At 41.2% G+C, this 18,437-nt stretch overlaps 1 protein-coding gene across 1 annotated transcript; it reads left to right on the top strand.

The window, feature by feature from the left end:
* Nucleotides 1–2,924: 2,924 nt before the first annotated feature.
* On the top strand, nucleotides 2,925–12,672 carry LOC130743326 (protein GAMETOPHYTE DEFECTIVE 1). Its single transcript, XM_057595522.1, has 6 exons — nucleotides 2,925–3,483; nucleotides 3,574–3,651; nucleotides 3,734–3,814; nucleotides 10,311–10,465; nucleotides 10,547–12,048; nucleotides 12,390–12,672. Exons 1-6 carry the CDS (start codon nucleotides 3,058–3,060, stop codon nucleotides 12,512–12,514), a joined length of 2,367 nt encoding a protein of 788 aa, XP_057451505.1. The 5' UTR covers nucleotides 2,925–3,057; the 3' UTR covers nucleotides 12,515–12,672.
* The last annotated feature ends 5,765 nt before the right edge of the window (nucleotides 12,673–18,437 follow it).

Here is an 18,437-nt window from a genome sequence, read left to right as displayed (position 1 = left end):
TGACACATTCAGGGACCAAATTGGTTATTTACGTGATACTCTACAAAGCACGTTGATTAAGGAAACAAGTACAACAATTTTACCATCAAAGTTTCCTCTTTCTCCCTACAAGTATCTATCTTATTCAAGCAACACAAGACAATACATTTCTGAAGAAGAAAAGAAGATTTGGTCAAAAGCTATCAATCACATTTTGCATGACCAATAAAAGAAGATGAAGAAAGATGAGTCAATCTGAATCATCGTCTAAAGCTTAGAAGAATGATGGAAGCAGAACTTCTAAAAGGAACAATGTCTATCATGAAATGAAGTTTGCAGCTTCAGAAAGGAAGAAGAATGAGCTTCACAGTCAGATCATCTGAAAGAAAGCATAATGATTGAAGCATGAATCTTCGTTTGAAGAATAGAAGAACGATGAAGAAAGATCATCAGAAGCAAAAGGAAGACGACATAAGCAGAAAAGATAATCTGAAGAAGAAATCAAGCTTACACTCAAATAAAGCTACAAAGTCAAACCAAATACACTTCCCGTTGAAGAAGAAGCCAAGAAAGCTTTGTGCAGAAGTTTCAAAGACTAAATTACGTGTTCTAACACAATGTTATGATGAAGATATAGGAACTGTGATGTCACTATCAAATTGTCATATTTGTACACCAACGGATAGAAGTTCAGACCTATGCTACCTGCTAGATGACAAAATACATTTTTTCGGCAAAAGGTCTCAATCAAATAGTACTATGCATCTGACGCAAGTACACTTTGTACCGTTTGATCCAACGACTAGAATCTTCATGAAGAACAAGCTCCAACGACTATAATCTATCTCACAGAAGATTCAGAAGTATAAAGGGAAGAAGTGAAGACATGAAGACTAAGCTTTTTAGCTCATCATAGCAAGCTTCTGGGCACACATCTAAGGAAGCCTTTGTGCTCAAGAATAGAAAGCCCACAACCTTAGAAGTCGATGATACACTCAAATAAATAGATCTTAATCATCGTCTGCTTCAACATGAAGAATAGAAAGCGTCCAAAGAATACTCAACAATGCATGAATAAGCAATGACAATAGAATATTTGGTCTTCTTGAAGAGGCAGAGACAAAGAATACTTGTATTTCCTGAAGAGGCAGGGGTCAAATAATACTTGCAAGGAGAAGTCCTTGATACTTGTTAGTGAAATCTTGGTATAGCCAAGGATTGGATGTAGCCCTATCGTTCAAGGGGTAAGCCAGGATAAAATCTGTGGCGTTCATTGGCTCCTTCCTAACTCACACTATTCTGCTGCACCAAACGATCCCAACGAAGATGATGACTCTTTTAATCGTTTGGAAATCCAGGTTTTTTGTGCTAATTTGATCAACTTCAATTGGTACCAGAGCATAGTCTCTAATTACTAACACCTTAGCAAGTGTGGAGTTAAGATCCAAGGGAAAGAATCAAAGGGTGTCAATGAACTTCAAGCTCACAAACAGAAAGGGCCACATGCAACTATCTACTGCCTCCACAAGCCATCAGCGTGGAACTCCATTGTCATTAAAGAAGATCTGCAGAGATCAAGCCAAAGAAGGAGCTAGATTTTACCAGGATGCTTTAAGGAAAAAGACTTCATAAATGCAGGAGATGTTTATGTAACACATCACTGGAAATTGATGATGAATGGGAATTATCAATTGACAAAGAAATGACATGGGCGCATCAATTCAATAAACAAAGTCAACCAAGTAAAGTTGAAGACGAAGCTGAACGAAGAATCTCAATTCAAAATTAGGAGGAGCGGATAAGGAATCAATCAGAAGGTTACAAAATTCCACACCGTGCCAATGCTTTATGACAACATCAAAGAATTTCCATTTCACTACACTGAAGAAATATTTCCTTCAGCACAACAACTCAAGGCCAAGTATGGTTGAAATAAAGCCTCGATCATGAGAAATCGTACAACAACGGAGTATCTTGAACTTCTGACCACTCTTGCTCTCACCATGCAAAGCTCTTCAAGAGGAAGGAGAAAATATCGAGTATGTGACCTGTCTATTGATATTTTCACTGTTACCCTAATCTAGCTCTACAATAACTGTTCAACAACTGATCGTCCAACAAAGCATCGCCCATACTCTTTGCAACTGAGATTGCTCCGTATCGTTTGTCCCCAAACTTGCCGACGTTTCAAAGTTCAAACGCAAATGACGTCATCATTCCTTCTCTCTCATGAGTTCAGTAGTTTAAAAGAAAGGAAAGATCACATCCATTAAATGCTGATGTAGTTACCCACTACAATTACAATGATAACCTTTGTATATCCCACCTTACCTAGATTATCGCACCACATCATCACCCAAACTTAAACCGTCACCTCCATCTTTGTCATAAAGCCTCTTTTCAAACACTTAAGAAACCTCATACACTTAACTGCCATCTCTGCTTCTCAATACCCCTTCCACTCCAAACTAAGAGCTTCCTGTTCTGTCTTTTAAACTTCAGAAGTTCTCAAACCCACTTGTAGTGTTAAACAGCAAAGCTCTCATTTCCAAATGGCTGGACCTTCTTCTCAGACAAAGTTGATCGGAACCGTTCCTGAATGGTCCGATGAAGGGTTATCAATTTTAATTGCTCGCATTGAACGCACCACCGAACAACGACGCGTTCACCTTCAACACAAATTGCAACAGTGACCCTCGTTCACCTTTGCATACCTCTTTCGTGTCTCTTCCTTGAATTGCCAAACCCTAACTTCAACAATTATTCGCCGCTACATGAGAAGGAGGAGGAGGAGGGGACGTAACAAATTCAACAGATTCAGAATGCACACAGGAAATCTATCTAGATTTAGTTGGGGCAAACCTGTCATTTACTTCAAAATCAATTAATGGGTAATTATTAATATAAAAAATAATAACAAACGGATTGTATAGTCTAAAATTATCAAATTTTCAAAACAATTTACATCAGTTTCTTCTCCTTTTTATTTACTTCTCTGCTATACAAAAAAAGTGAAAAGCCCTGAACTCCTCACTAAACCCTGGCCAAGCGGCGAGCCACCTTCTACCGCCGACAACCATGGGCTTCTTCGACCTCAACATACCATACCCCGAATCCACACGCGCCACCAAGTCCACCGTTGAAAGCACCAGAACCAAGCTAGCGGTGAAGGCCATGGAACTCGGCTACACCGGAATCGCTTACAACCGCACAATCAAGGGCGTCATGTCCGATCAACACCGTTGCTCCATCACTACCCTCTCCCTCTCCTCTCTCCTCAACATCCTCCCCGTCCTCACCTCCTCCGCCAAGCTTCACCGCAACCTCCTCGGAATCCCATCCTCCACTCCCTTCCGCCAGTACACGCGCCTCACCGTCTGCGTCGATAACCCCTCGCAGGCACAATCCCTCAACGCCGGTAACCCTATTTTGAAGACCTACGATTTGGTCGCTGTCAAACCCTCGAACCAAGTTGCTTTTGATTTGGCATGCGAGAGAATGGAGGTAGATTCCTTCAAAACCTGCACCTTTTGATCTAATAATAGCTAATATGTATAGGTTTTATTTATACTCTGGTGTTGAAAATTGTTGCAGGTTGATATTATTTCCATTGATTTTTCAACTAAGTTACCCTTTAGATTGAAGCTGCCTATGGTTAAAGCTGCTACTCAGGTTTGCTCTTCACTCTTGTGTTGTAATTTTCTCATGAAATTGAGAGCTTGAAAAAATTAACATGGGGGATTTTTTATTCCAGCGCGGGGTTTGTTTTGAAGTTACATACTCTGGTCTTATTGCTGATGTTCAAATAAGGAGACTGTTAATTTCCAATGCTAAGGTGAGAGCTTCTCTCCCATATGATTTTTTTTTGTTTGACGGACGATCAAATTCACCGAGAGATTTTACCTTTGTTGATTGATTGTTTTCTTTATTTCTCATAGTTGCTCTCTTTCTGTTAAATAAAATTTGTGGTACTAGTTTAGCACACTTACTTTCACACTAAAACATGCTACTGGTAGTAAAGTTAAAAGGGATTTGTATGAGAGGTTTAATATCTTCTTTCTTGCTAGACTCACCCACCTATCTACCTTTTCATTGTGTAAATATTACAAGATGTAAAGTTTGAGGAGCAGGTATATAGACATGTCACATGTATAATTTAGTAAGCTCACATAATTGAATTGTACAAGTATGAATAATGTCAAGTTCTAATTCACACATGCAGTATGCATGTCTTTAACAAAATGCTTCTTACTTTTGTTTTGGTGAGTTGGTGACAGTAACTAACTTCTGTGTCTTTAAGTGTGATAGTTTTTTTTTTTTTTTAAGTTTTGAGGGACAATACCTCTATGATGTGTTTTTATCAACTGAGATTGTTAGGAACCAACTAACAATTAAAGCAGAAAAGGTAATAGCAGAAACACAAATATCACTGATTGCTTATTGATGTCAATAGAAAGTTTACAGAGAAGGAATGGATCCTTGATTCTGCCCAGAGCAAAGGCTCCTATAGGAAGCTAGAGCTCCCTACTCAACATTATAACTACAAATATTCCAAGATACCTCTCAACCTCTCATTCACTCTCCTTATATTCTGTGGTTAGTACAATCATTCCCTCTCTCTATTCTGTTAGGCAACTACCTTGTATTCCCTTTCTTAGCCCTTCTAGAATATACCCTCCATATCTTTGGGCCCGCTCCCTTAAAATGTATCAGCTGCTCTTGTGCGCTTGCCACCTGGTCAGTGTGCCTAACAATACCCCTTCCTAGAGCTGCTACCTTGTCCTCAAGGTGAAAATTAGGAAATTGACTCTTAATGGTCACAACATCCTCCCAAGTGGCTTCGTCGCCTGACTTGCCCTGCCATTGAACTAATAACTGAGGTATGTCTGTTCCCTGCTCAGTGAGTACACGAGTAGCTAGCACATCGTGAGGTTGCAAAATTACAGCAGGTTCCCCTTCTAAGTTGTCAGGTAACTCAGCTTGTTCCTCATAGTCCCCGATTGCTTTCTTAAGCAGAGACACGTGAAAAACAGGATGCACACGCGAAGTCTCAGGTAGTTTCAAACGATAAGCTACGGCCCCTACCCTGGCTAAGATGGGATAAGGCCCATAGTATCGCGCTGCAAGTTTAGCATGCACTCGGGTTACGACAGAGTGTTGGCGGTGAGCCCTCAATTTGACAAAAACCCATTCCCCAATTTCAAAAGATTTCTCCACTCTTTTAGTATTGGCTTGAGTCCGCATTCTGTCCTGTGCACGAGATAACTGGGCTCTCAACTGCCTGAGGGCTTCGTCCCGATCCAGAAGCTCTCTTTGGACAACCTCCACGCGAGTCTCACCGAGGCCCCATCGCGTGATTGCCGGAGGCTTTCTACCATAAACCACTTCAAAGGGGGTTTGGTTAGTAGCTGAGTGATAGGTTGTGTTGAACCAAAACTCAGCCGAATGCAGCCAGCTAGCCCATGTCGTTGGTTGGTCGGCGGAGAAACAACGAAGGTAGGTTTCGAGGCACCTATTTACCACCTCCGTTTGACCATCAGACTCGGGATGATAAGCTGAACTCATCTTGAGCTGAGTCCCCTGTAATCGAAAAATCTCCGTCCAAAAATGGCTCATAAAAATTGGATCGCGATCACTTACAATGCTTGAAGGGATGCCGTGCAAGCGTATGATTTCCCGAGCAAAAATCTCTGCAATGCTGCGAGCCGTGTAGGGATGTTTCAGCGGCATGAAATGGCAATATTTGGATAAGCGATCCACTACAACCAAGATTGCTTCAAATCCTTTAGATTTTGGTAGACCGGTGATGAAGTCGAGCGAGATAACTTCCCAAACGCGCTCTGGAATAGGAAGTGGTTGGAGAAGTCCAGCGGGAGAAGAAGCTAAGTATTTATGGCGTTGGCAGGTATCACATCGACGCACATAATCCTGTATCGAGCTCTTCATGCCAATCCAATAAAGGTTCTCAGCCACGCGACGGTACGTTCGCAGGAACCCAGAGTGGCCTCCCTGAGGCGTGGTATGGTATTCTTGTAACATTCGGGGAATCAAAGATGAGGTCTGAGACAGTACCAATCGCGTCTTGTAGAAGAGGATTCCCTTGCGTAGGTTGAAATCAGGATGTGAGGACGGATCCTTGAGCAATGCTTCAATGATCGATTGGAGCTTGGCATCACCTCGAACTTCTTCTGCTGCTAGGAGTTTGTCGTCCCATACTGGATATGAAACCAGGGTTCGCAGGTCCCCTCCTTCATGGATGCGAGACAGGGCATCAGCACCTTTGTTAAGTTTTCCTGGCTTGTAAACGATATTGAAATTATACCCCAAAAGCTTAGCAGACCAGTCTTGTTGCCCTCCTGTAACGATTTTTTGGTGTAGCAACTCCTTCAGACTTTTCTGATCTGTGGAAACCAAGAATTTCCTGCCCAATAGATAAGGTCGCCAGTGTTGGATGGCAAGAGCTACTGCCATCAATTCTTTTTCATATGCCGATTTCGCCAAATTACGCACTCCTAGAGCTTTGCTGTAGTAGGCTATCGGATTCTTCCCTTGCATAAGAATTGCTCCTATCCCACTACCTGAAGCGTCGCACTCCACCAAGAACTCTATCAAAATTCGGAAGAGCCAGAACAGGAGCTGTAGTGAGCTTCTCCTTAAGTGTTTCAAACGCTTGTTGTGCCTCCATTCCCCACTGAAAAGCGTCTTTTTTGGTTAATTCTGTTAGTGGCCTTGCTATCTTGCCGTAATCGCGGATAAACTTCATGTAGTAACCCGTTAGGCCCAAAAATCCTCTCACCCCTTTCACATTGCTCGGGTTGGCCACTGCATCACACTAACTATCTTGGTGGGATCAACAGCTACCCCCTGTTTTGAAATCAAATGGCCCAAGTATTCAACCGATTGCCTAGCAAAACTGCACTTTTTTTTGTTTGCTGTTAGGCTCTGACTGTGAAGCACTTGCAGGACCTGTTCCAACTGTACAAGGTGAGATTCCCAGTTGGAGCTGTCCACTAAAATATCATCAAAGAAGACTAGTACTCCCCTCCGCAACATTGGCCGAAAAATCTCATTCATCAAGCTCTGAAATGTTGAAGGAGCATTCATGAGCCCGAAGGGCATAACCATGAATTCGTAGTGTCCTTCGTGGGTGCGAAAGGCGGTTTTATGAACATCTTCAGCCCTCACTCGCACCTGGTGATAACCGGATTTCAGGTCCAGTTTTGAAAAGTATTGCGCACCATGTAACTCATCAAGGAGTTCTTCAATTACTGGGATAGGGAACTTATCCGGAATCGTTACCTTGTTGAGTGCCCGATAGTCCACACACATTCGCCATGATTGATCTTTCTTCTTTACTAGAATGACGGGACTTGAAAAAGCACTTGTGCTTTGGCGGATTATCCCCTCTGATAGCATTTCTTTGACCTGTCTTTCAATTTCATTCTTGTGATGGTGTGGGTATCGATAGGGCCTCACATTAACCGGGCCTTGCCCTTCTTTGATATTGATGCAGTGTTCCCTACCCCTACTAGGAGGCAACCCAGCCTTTGCCTCAAAAACTTCGTGGTATTTCTCGAGCAGCTGCGTTAACCCTGTTTGTTGAGCTGTGGTGAGGCTAGCATCCCCACGTTCCCCGTTTTTCCCAGGGTCTAGAATGCACAGTACTCCCGTTTCTCCTCCTTTTTCCCTTCTGAGAATCTGCTGAAGTGCTACCATGGATTCCCTTCCGGCGCTCAAACCTTGAAGCTTAACCCATCGGTCTCCATCCCAAAAACTCATGGAGTGTGATTGCCAATTTGCAATGGTATCCCCTAAAGTTTTCAGCCACTCTATGCCCAGTACCATGTCAGGTCCACCTAGCTCAAACAGATGAGGAGTGCATTTGAGGGAATAATCCCCAATTTCGAGCTCGATGCTCTTACAGCGGCCTCGGGCGTGAGTTTGAAATCCATCCCCTAGCTTGATGGACATCCTTGGAGTGTCCTCAACCTCCCAGTTCATGCGTTGCACAAGCTTGAGGTCGATGAAATTATGGGTTGCTCCACTGTCAACCAGCACCAACACCGGAACTCCACGGATTGTGCCTTGTAGCTTCATCGTTTGGGGCTGTTCCTGAGGGGAGTTTGCCATGTTGTAGAAGCTCATCATGCTCATTTCACCGTGATCTCCCTCTTCTTGTTCCTCTACTTCTACTGCAAGGGCATTCCCGTCCCCGTTTTCTTCATCTCCTTCTTCTACAATGAGAACTCTCAATTGCTTATCTGGACATTGGTGTAAGGGATGGTATGGCCCTCCACACTTAAAACACTGACCCTTCTGTCTTCGTTCCAGCAATTGTGGATAGGTCAAATGAGAGAAGCCTCTATCGCGTGGCCCAGCCCGTCTGTCTTGTTGATTTTTTGTTTCAACCTTTGGGCCATTAAAAACGGCCTTGTTGGTGGGCCCTGGGTCTTTAGCATCTTTGACCCATACCCAATCCGCACCGCCCGCTCGTCCTGATCCACCCGACCCGGGCTTGAAACCCGGGTTTCCAAACCGACTGCTTCGAGGATAACCCGCTCCGTAATCTCCCTTACCTCTTTCTCTACTGCCCTAGTCACCGCCAGCAGCTTGGCTCGACTGACTTCTCCCATCGCCGCCAGGCTACGAACCTTTCCCCGGAGCTCCTCCTTCAAGCCATGGAGGAAATAGCCCTGAAATTGCTTATCGGGCAACTTAGGGATTTGAGCGGTGAGGTATTCGAACTCGTTGATATACTCTTCCACCGTTCCTTTCTGTCGCAACCCCGTGAGTTGTTCATACACATCGCCAACACCATGGCCTCCATACCGTTCCAGTAATGCTTCCCGCAACCGTTCCCATGTCAGCCGTTCCTCAGTTTCCAGAAGCGCATTGAAGAAATGGACCGTAGGACCATCCATACTCAGTTGTGCAAGACTCACCTTGACCTCCGGTGATGTTTCTTGAACCCGGAAGTATATCTCAGCTCGAGAGATCCATCCTGCTGGGTCCTTACCATCAAACACCGAGAGCTCCACTTTCTTTACCGATTGACGGAACTCCGTCAATGCTTCACCGTGGAGTTGGTGAGCTCGTCGCTCTGTTCCAGGGACCTGCTGCAGATTTATCACCTGCTCCGGAGATCCCGTTTTCACGCCAGAACTATCTCCGACGCCGTTGCGATTGACGCTCGTCTCCTCAACGTGAACTGATTTCCCCATTGAGCGTTCCATCAAAGCTACCAGAGACGTTGGTAGATCTTTGACCGCTGTTGTGACCGCTGCTAGAGATGATCGCACCTCTGCAAGCTCCGATTCCAGCGCATCGATTTTCGCCTCCATGTGACTCGTAGATTGTTTGGATTTTTTGGGTGGCATCCACTGGCTCCGTTTCCGGATCCGGCAGGTCGGACCAAATTGTTAGGAACCAACTAACAATTAAAGCAGAAAAGGTAATAGCAGAAACACAAATATCACTGATTGCTTATTGATGTCAATAGAAAGTTTACAGAGAAGGAATGGATCCTTGATTCTGCCCAGAGCAAAGGCTCCTATAGGAAGCTAGAGCTCCCTACTCAACATTATAGCTACAAATAATCCAAGATACCTCTCAACCTCTCATTCACTCTCCTTATATTCTGTGGTTAGTACAATCATTCCCTCTCTCTATTCTGTTAGGCAACTACCTTGTATTCCCTTTCTTAGCCCTTCTAGAATATACCCTCCATATCTTTGGGCCCGCTCCCTTAAAATGTATCAGCTGCTCTTGTGCGCTTGCCACCTGGTCAGTGTGCCTAACAGAGATTGTTGCCATCTGTATTGAATTTATGTTTTATGAAGTGCCTACAGTTGAAGGGGATATGTGCAGGATGCACGATTGTCTTATTAGCAATCATGTAAACTTAAGCACTACCTATCAAGCATGTCTAGGTCTAAACAAACTTGCTAAGGTTCTGTATTTATTGAATCATCATATACTTGATAATTTTAGATGATTTTGTTAAAGCTAAAAGAAAGCATGAATATATGGTTAGGTAAAGAGAGTCTTTGTGGACTGAAAGGGACCAATTAGTTCCATTAGATACAGATTGTTTATATAATATTGCAAACATGAAATTACAAGACTTCAACACAAATGATTCATTTTAGTTCACATTACCTTTTGTCTTGTTGTTCTCTTTACTCTGTTTCTGGGCTCTACTTTCCTATTAGAGTAGAATCTTAAGATTATCATTTAGTTATTGCTAACATCTATGATTTTGACAATCTTGTTTGTAAATCACAATTACACTATGAAAACATATCAAACTTATAAACTGATTAAACATGTAGTTGTTGATGGATTGGACTCGTGGACAAAACCTTGTATTTTCGAGTGGTGCTCCTTCAGTGAATGAGCTTAGAGGGCCTTGTGATGTTGCAAACTTGTTGTCATTATTCGGGCTCTCCAAGGAGCAAGCTAAAGCAGCTATTTCTAAAAACTGTAGGTAATATCTTGCTAATAAAAAAACCTCTAGCTTTTAGTTCTAGCGACCAATGTCTTACACATCGTTCTAAATGGTATGCAGGATTCTTTTAGCCAATTCATTAAGGAAAAAACGATTTTTCAAAGAGGCAATAAGAGTTGAAGCTTTACCAACGAATGCAGAATCTCATTCTAATGAAGCTTGGCACCAAGAGTTACTAAAGTGGGATCCTATCTCCAGTGGCGAAGGTGATATCCTGCTTGATGACATGGAAAAGCCTTGTAAAGCCTCCTGTAAAGCCATTGACTTTGATTCATTGATGGCCGGCCTCTCATCTAAAGGTTTTCGGATCCAGGATTCCTTATCTACAAATAAAGTTTCCCCTGTCTTCCCAAATAATAAGGTGAACTTCTTGCCTGTTACCAATAAAGAAAATCAGTTGACACCTCTACTTAACAATGTAACTGAGCAGCCCAACAGGCTTGATATTTGTCCTGAGCAACATGAAAGCTCATTATCTGTTGATATAACAACACGTCGCGTGAGCTGTGACACTTTTTCTGAGAAAAATTTACAATGTGAAACTACTGAAGCTTTCAATTCTAAGGAGGAGACAGACACTGAGACAAATGCCACTAAGTTAGAGGAGAGACTTATTGATTCTGATGTCCCGATGGATGACATGGAAAAATCTTTTTCAACCTCATGCGAAACATCGAAAACTGCAGAAGACATTGACTTTGTTTCAGTGGACAACAGCCTTCCATCTCATGATTTTCGAACCATGGATTTCTTACCCGCAAACTATGTTTACCCTATCTTGCCATGTAATAAGGGAAGCTTACTTCCTGTTTCTGGTAAGGTAAATCAGTCATCACCTGTATCTGACAACTCAACTGAGCTACCCAACAAGCATGATGTTTGTCCTCAGCAAGACGAAAGGTCATTATATGACAAGAAAGATATGCATAGTGGAACAATTGAAGCTTTCAATTCTAAGAAGGAGATAGACACTCAGACAAATGCTACAAAGTTAGAAAAACTAAATTTTATTGATTCAGATGTCAATGTAAAAGCACTTGATTCACAATCAGACTTGTGCATCTCAAGTGATGGTGTCTTGGATACTGTAAAATCACATGAGAATGGGAAACTGGTCAGATCATCAGATGACCCCAAACTAGGTTCTGCAAGTAATGATCATACAGAAGAAATTTTTACCCCACCCACCAACATTAAATTTCCAGCCCTGGTACTTGATAAGCATAATAATGAGAAAAGCTCTGATGTCAATCTAAATGCGAAAATTGTCAAGATACAGGAAATCTTGCCCAGTGAAGATTCTGAAGTTGCAGAAAACATGGTTTTGGAGATAAAGACATCTACTCATGAAACTTCAGTGGAGGATGCGTTATTTGACAAACGGGAAACTGATGCTGTTGAACTTGATGAGATGCCACAGCAAACACCTTTTGATGAGATGCAAACGGAAGGTGATGACACTGTTCCAACAATGCATTTATTACCAGTCACAATGGAAGATAATAATAAGCTTGGTGAAATGAGCACTGATTCTCAATTTGCCGCAGGTCAGGCATTGTCAGGTACGCGATCTAATATCTCTATTTGGTTCTTCAAAAGCTATATGTTAGTTTTTGCCCTCTCCCCCAGAAGCCCATTTAATTTGATTAGTCTTAATCCCTTCCATATATGGTTGATTGCATTTTGAATGTGTTCGGAAAACTCACTGGCATATAGCTCTAGCTATGTTAAATCAAAAGCTACGTGAAGTAGCTCTGAACATGGCTGTTTCACACATTTCCAAACATGCAGCTCGTTTTGTAGCTTCCCCTATAGTGTGTATTATCTGCTTCTGATATGTTTGATGTTTCCATATTAAGTTTTGTGGCTGAAGCATAGCTGAGTACATTTCTATTGTCCACAGGTCGATTGAGAGTTAAGCGAAGGACATCTCGTGGACCACTTTTGTTCCCCTTGAAGCGATTGTTGAATCAAATGCCTTTTAAGAAGAAAGGTAAAAAAATTAAGAACAGGATTAAACTAAAGTAACTTGTTTTATTTTGGAATTTTTTTTTGTTACTTGGCAAAGATGTGAGCTAACTCTAAATGTCTATTTATACTACCATATTGACTGGCATTCTGTGCTTGTTAACATGAATTTTGAGATAAGAAAAAGAAAGCAACAATAAAATAGTTTTTGAAGTGAATTATTCTGTATGTGAGAAGCTGAAAATTGTTCAACTATATGATAAAGTCAGAATACTTACGTTTTTCTTTTGTGCTTCTCATATCTTGCAAGTGAGTAATAAGAGTCATGCACAGATCTTGCAAGTGAGTAATAAGAGTCATGCACAGACTACAGTGCAAGGTTATTAAACCGAACCGGTGAGGGCACCGGTTCACGGTTCGTTGGTTCAACCGTAATTGAACCGGGGTCCAACCGGTTTTACCGCTATAAATTAATTATAATAATTTTTAAAATAAATATAGAATTGTGTCAAATGCTAGGTTATCACCTCCAACCCTTCTGATATACATGAACAAAAGTTTAACACAGGTTTAGGCATAGAATCCACCACAACACTTCTCAGTTCTCATCCTCAATTATGATATTTCAAATGCTGGTATGAATCAAGTCTGGCACCACCCACAAGAAGGCGGCACCACCCGAGACGGAACAGATCCCAAATTATTGGTCGTGCCTCCAAGAAATCAATTGCAAACTGACTTTTAATTGGAAGAAGAAGAAGAAGAAAAGAAGAAGCAGAGGAACACATAAGTGTATAACAGAAGCCGCAGTGAAAGGAACTCTGGACGGCGGTGCGCGGAGCACTTCAGCGTCAGCGACGTGCAGCGGATCGGAGGTTGTTGGGCGGCGGCGGGGGATTGGAGGTGAAGAGGTTGGAAGATTAGGGTTTGTTGTGAAGAGGAAGAAAGGGAAAAGCGTAACCTCTGTTTGTTTCAGTTTTCTTATTTTGAAATAAGAAAATAATTATAAAATTATTTCAACATAAAAATTAGGATTAGGTTAGGGTTTCTTGCCTTTTTTTTATCTGATGTCTCACATGGGCTGAGCCCACTCTTCCTCATCTCTGTTTTCTGTTTGACCGAGCCCATTTTGTAAAAAAAGCAAAAAAAAAAATCATTTTTCTCTGAACTGTCCAAAACCGTCAACCTGACGGTTTTTACCGGGTCGCCCGGTTTTGGACCGGTTCGTCCGGTTCACATCCGGTTTTTGCACCACACGGTTTTTAGGTCACTTCAGACCAGCTTGGGGTCCGGTTTCCGGTTTTTGCGGTCGAACCGGCCTGTCCGGTCCGGTTTTTATAACCATGCTACAGTGTGACTTGTTTATATTATTATTTAAAAAACTAAATAAGTAATTAATAATGGTAGTTCTGAAAACACCAGAAATTGAACACCGAAATTGAGATGAGGAAGAGTGAAAACACCGAAATTGAACTCTCTCTCTCTCTCTCTCTCTCTCTCTCTCTCTCTCTCTCTCTCTCTCTCTCTCTTCTCTTCTCTCTTTTTTTTTTTTTTTTTTTTTTTTTTTTTTTTTTTTTTTTCTCTCTCTCTCTCTTCTCTCGTCTCTCTCTCTCTCTCTCTCTCTCTCTCTCTCTCTCTCTCTCTCTCTCTCTCTCTCTCTCTCTCTCTCTCTCTCTCTCTCTCTCTCTCTCTCTCTCTCTCTCTCTCTCTCTCTCTCTCTCTCTCTCTCTCTCTCTCTCTCTCTCTCTCTCTCTCTCTCTCTCTCTCTCTCTCTCTTCTCTCTCTCTCTCTCTCTCTCTCTCTCTCTCTCTCTCTCTCTCTCTCTCTCTCTCTCTCTCTCTCTCTCTCTCTCTCTCTCTCTCTCTCTCTCTCTCTCTCTCTCTCTCTCTCTCTCTCTCTCTCTCTCTCTCTCTCTCTCTCTCTCTCTCTCTCTCTCTCTCTCTCTCTCTCTCTCTCTCTCTCTCTCTCTCTCTCTCTCTCTCTCTCTCTCTCTCTCTCTCTCTCTCTCTCTCTCTCTCTCTCTCTCTCTCTCTCTCTCTCTCTCTCTCTCTCTCTCTCTCTCTCTCTCTCTCTCTCTCTCTCTCTCTCTCTCTCTCTCTCTCTCTCTCTCTCTCTCTCTCTCTCTCTCTCTCTCTCTCTCTCTCTCTCTCTCTCTCTCTCTCTTCTCTCTCTCTCTCTCTCTTTTTTTTTTTTTTTTTTTTTTTTTCTCTCTTTCTCTCTCTCTCTCTTCTCTCTCTCTCTCTCTCTCTCTCTCCTCTCTTCTCTCTCTCTCTCTCTCTCTCTCTCTCTCTCTTCTCTCTCTCTCTCTCTCTCTCTCTCTTGCAAAAACTCTAAGGAGACTCTCCTTAGAGGATACATCTGGGGCTCTAGGCTGTTGTTTAAACGTAGTTCTCTTTCTTGATTTCTACTATGTAGTTTTTTTTTTTCCTCGTGTCGTATTGCGATTGAAACATGGTAGAGGCCTAGTGACAATGCATGTGCCAAAATGTATCAACCTTAGAAGATGAGAATAGCCAAGAGTTAACCAAAATGTTTTCTCAAATAAGAGATTTAAACAAAGGAGTAGTAAAGTTAGTTATCTCCAAAGCTTGGGGTGACCTAGATGGTTTACAGATGACAGACATGAGGGTTAACACCCTAATTTTCACTTTCCTCATGGAAGATGATGGTTAGTAAAGTTATGGAGGAATCTCCATGGAATGTAATGGGCCATCTCCTAAATCTACAATACTGGGCTCCTCATGTATGTGCTCCTAATCTTTGAAGTAAATTTCAATTTGTGCCTTTCTAGGTCCAACTTCACAGACTCCCTTTGGAGGTGATGACCACTGATGATGTGGCTAAGATAGCAAACAAGATTGGAGAATTATTGAGATTGCAAACCCTAAAGTTGGGGGGGTGGGGGTGGGGGAGAGAGAGAGAGAATTGTGGTCCTTTTTTTTTCAGGGCAAGAATACTCATCAATGTGACTAAGTCAATGCCAACTAGGTTTCGAGTCTCTAGGAAACAATTGCCTAACGCTTGGGCCTTCTTGAGACACGAAAAACACCAATGCTTATGGTGTGAATGTGGGATTATACGCCAATAATAGAAGTGTAAAGCTAATTGTGGAATGGTGGCTTACAATCCTTTCTTGCAAAGAGAGACACCGAATTTGGGAGTACTGCAAGCCAAGTCCTTGGCTTTTATAGCTGCTAGTCCGAAGTGATGGTCTCAACGTAGCTAGAGGAGAAACATAAGGAACTTACAATAGCCCCGAGGAATGATAGAGCTTCAGTATTGGAGACGCAAGGTAGGATCCATCTTGCGCATAGTTATAGTGATTTAGAAATGGATTTCTGAGGAAAAGTTGTCCGTCCATCTACTTGCTGACCTTGTCGAGCCCAACGTTGGCCACAATGGAATTGGGTCTACGCAGAATGAGGCGGAAAAGGAAATTACTCAAGAAAGGGAGTTGAAGCTCTCAAGGAACCAAACCACGACAAAAGGGTTGGGTTAGGGTCTTCAATATGCTAACCTCCTTCAACTCGTCTTGTATAACCCTCACCGGTCAAGAGTGGTGCAGGTGAATTGATGTGTTGGGTTTGTTATATCTTAACTTCTTTATATGGTTCAACTGGTCCACCCATCACCTTTAATCCTTTAGTTATTTATTTTTATTATTTTAACTATTGGTTTAATCGGGCCAACTTGTTCTATCCTCAAAGATAGGACAAGTTATGATTTATAACCTACATTCTATCAATAGATCAATTTGCCCCACTCATGGTTGAAAGCGTGTTCACCGGTTTAGATTGACCGGATGAATTCAATAATCCAAACCAATTGGTTGAATTTGTTTTGTTAATTGTTTCACTTCACGTTAAACTCAAACCAAACAATTTTCCGATGTACAAAAAAAAAAAAACTCAAACCAAACTAAAGATAGCTGATTCGGTTCTCAGATTAATTTTTTTTTAACTGATCACTCGGTTATTTTTCATTTCTGACTTTTATGTTTATACATTTTAAACTTTATAATTTATATTTTGTTGTCTTTTTAAAAACCCATTCTGGTTTGTCTTCTTAAATGCTTATAGCTATTTATTTTTATCAATTTTTTTTTAATGTCAAAAACTGTTATATTTTGTGTCTGGCTATTTTTTTAATCATAGTTTAGATAAAATGACTAATACATTACGTAAATTTACAATTGAAAATATTAATATTAATTACAAGTGACATCATAATTTAGAAATGATTTGGCATAAAATTATTGATGAACACTGAATGGGTGACAATCGTAGTGGTTAAAAGTAGGGTAGTCCAAGGTTTTTTAGCTCAACTTAAACCCGTAATAACCGACCTTTTTTTGGACTTAAAGTTGGGTCCATTGGTCAACGGGTTTAAACGGGCGGAAAACACGATTCGGGCTGGTTTTGCATGGTCAGATGCGGGTGGGCCCATAAATGAGCTTCGGTCACCGACCCACCCCGACATAGATGCATATACACAAAAAACATTTGAGGAAGGGGTGAACGTTTTATAGCCCAACCCAATACCATAGTCATGCACACACTACTTCAGACTGGAAGGAAGAAACTCTAGTTAGATCAAGTCTTTCATCCTCACAAGTCTCTCCACGACGTTTCTTCACCACTCATAAGTCTCTCTCTATCTATGACACTCTAGTTCACTTCTCCCTTTCCCAACAACATAACTCAAGTTTCTCATCCTCTTCGACAACCTCCCTAATTGAGACCAACTCCCTCATTCTCCCACGTTTTCATTTGATCTCCATTCTTTGTCGAAGAAGATGAAGCTTTGTTGCATGATGTTATAGATTAAAGAAATTTGTGCTTCAACCTTCGTTCCTCTGCCATATGCTTCACTGTCATCGAGATAGACAACCATCGGTGGATGTGCATGATATCATCGCCTCCGATCACGCGTTGCAATCTCAAGACCACCAATGGTTCCTCTTCATTTTTTAATAATTCCTCTTCAATTTGTTGTATTGAGGTTGATCCGGTTATTGTTCTTGTATTGAGGTGAAATTTTAATGAAAATTTTCTATCTTCTTCCATCTCTTCTCTTTTTTCTTTATTATGAATGATTGTTTTCCCTTTTTTCTCCGATCGATTACCGTTTAACCGATCAGGTGCACCTAGAACCTGCATGGACCGACCTCGAACAACCTAGTGATATTGATCAGACGATAACATTTTTTGGTTGGATATTGATTTCACCCGCCCATTGGATAACCCTAGTTAAAAGTGATTGTTTGAACCCTTGAGATCGAGAATTTGATCATTAGGAGAAACACTTTTGGGGAGACCTTTAGTCTTTATCACACTAACGTCGAACATTATTGCCTCAAAGAGGATACTTGTGGCTTAACAAAAAAATAATTGAAGAACAACAAGCTCAAAATTCAATTTTTATGCATAAAAATGATATTTATACGGATGAAAAGTTAAAGTTTCATGATTAAATTTTTATATACGAATTTGTTGATCCGAATCAAACAAGCTCAACTATAATCTCACCAGTTTACTTAAATTTGATATACACTTTTTAAATTAAATAAAACCAAATTATATCAATTAAATTTCTTCGGTTCATATTTTATTTTAGTAAACTAATCAAATTTATGAATTTAGATCAGCGAAGATTTGAATCATCTCATGTGACATGACAATCCAAGTAAAACACTGTTTATATATCACTCTTCATAAATATGAGGGTTTCACATAACATGAGAGAGTTTTCATATGAGATGATTCTAATCCCGGTGTTGGTGATTACATAAAACCTATATATTGTAGACAAAAGTAAAAAACCAACCCTATATATTTTTATAAGAAAAAAGGAAAAAGAGTAAGAAAGGTGGGAAGCTTCCAACTAGTGGTCGGGCCTAGTGTAAAGCTGATATTGCTCACCATGTGCTGTTAATGTATTTTTATTTTTACTACATAACTTTCATGCTTTTCTTTTTTCTTTT

Source organism: Lotus japonicus, chromosome 3 (genome assembly GCF_012489685.1).
Source record: "Lotus japonicus ecotype B-129 chromosome 3, LjGifu_v1.2".
NCBI lineage: Eukaryota > Viridiplantae > Streptophyta > Magnoliopsida > Fabales > Fabaceae > Lotus > Lotus japonicus.
This window is presented reverse-complemented; position numbering and strand designations above follow the sequence as displayed.

What these genes read in the sequence shown, in the direction of transcription:
- LOC130743326 (XM_057595522.1), top strand. Translation starts at nt 3,058, where the DNA reads ATGGGCTTCTTCGACCTCAACATACCATACCCCGAATCCACACGCGCC. An exon ending in TGTTAATTTCCAATGCTAAG is followed by an intron (nt 3,815 to 10,310) that starts GTGAGAGCTTCT and finishes TTAAACATGTAG; the next exon opens with TTGTTGATGGATTGGACTCG. An exon ending in GCTATTTCTAAAAACTGTAG is followed by an intron (nt 10,466 to 10,546) that starts GTAATATCTTGC and finishes AATGGTATGCAG; the next exon opens with GATTCTTTTAGCCAATTCAT.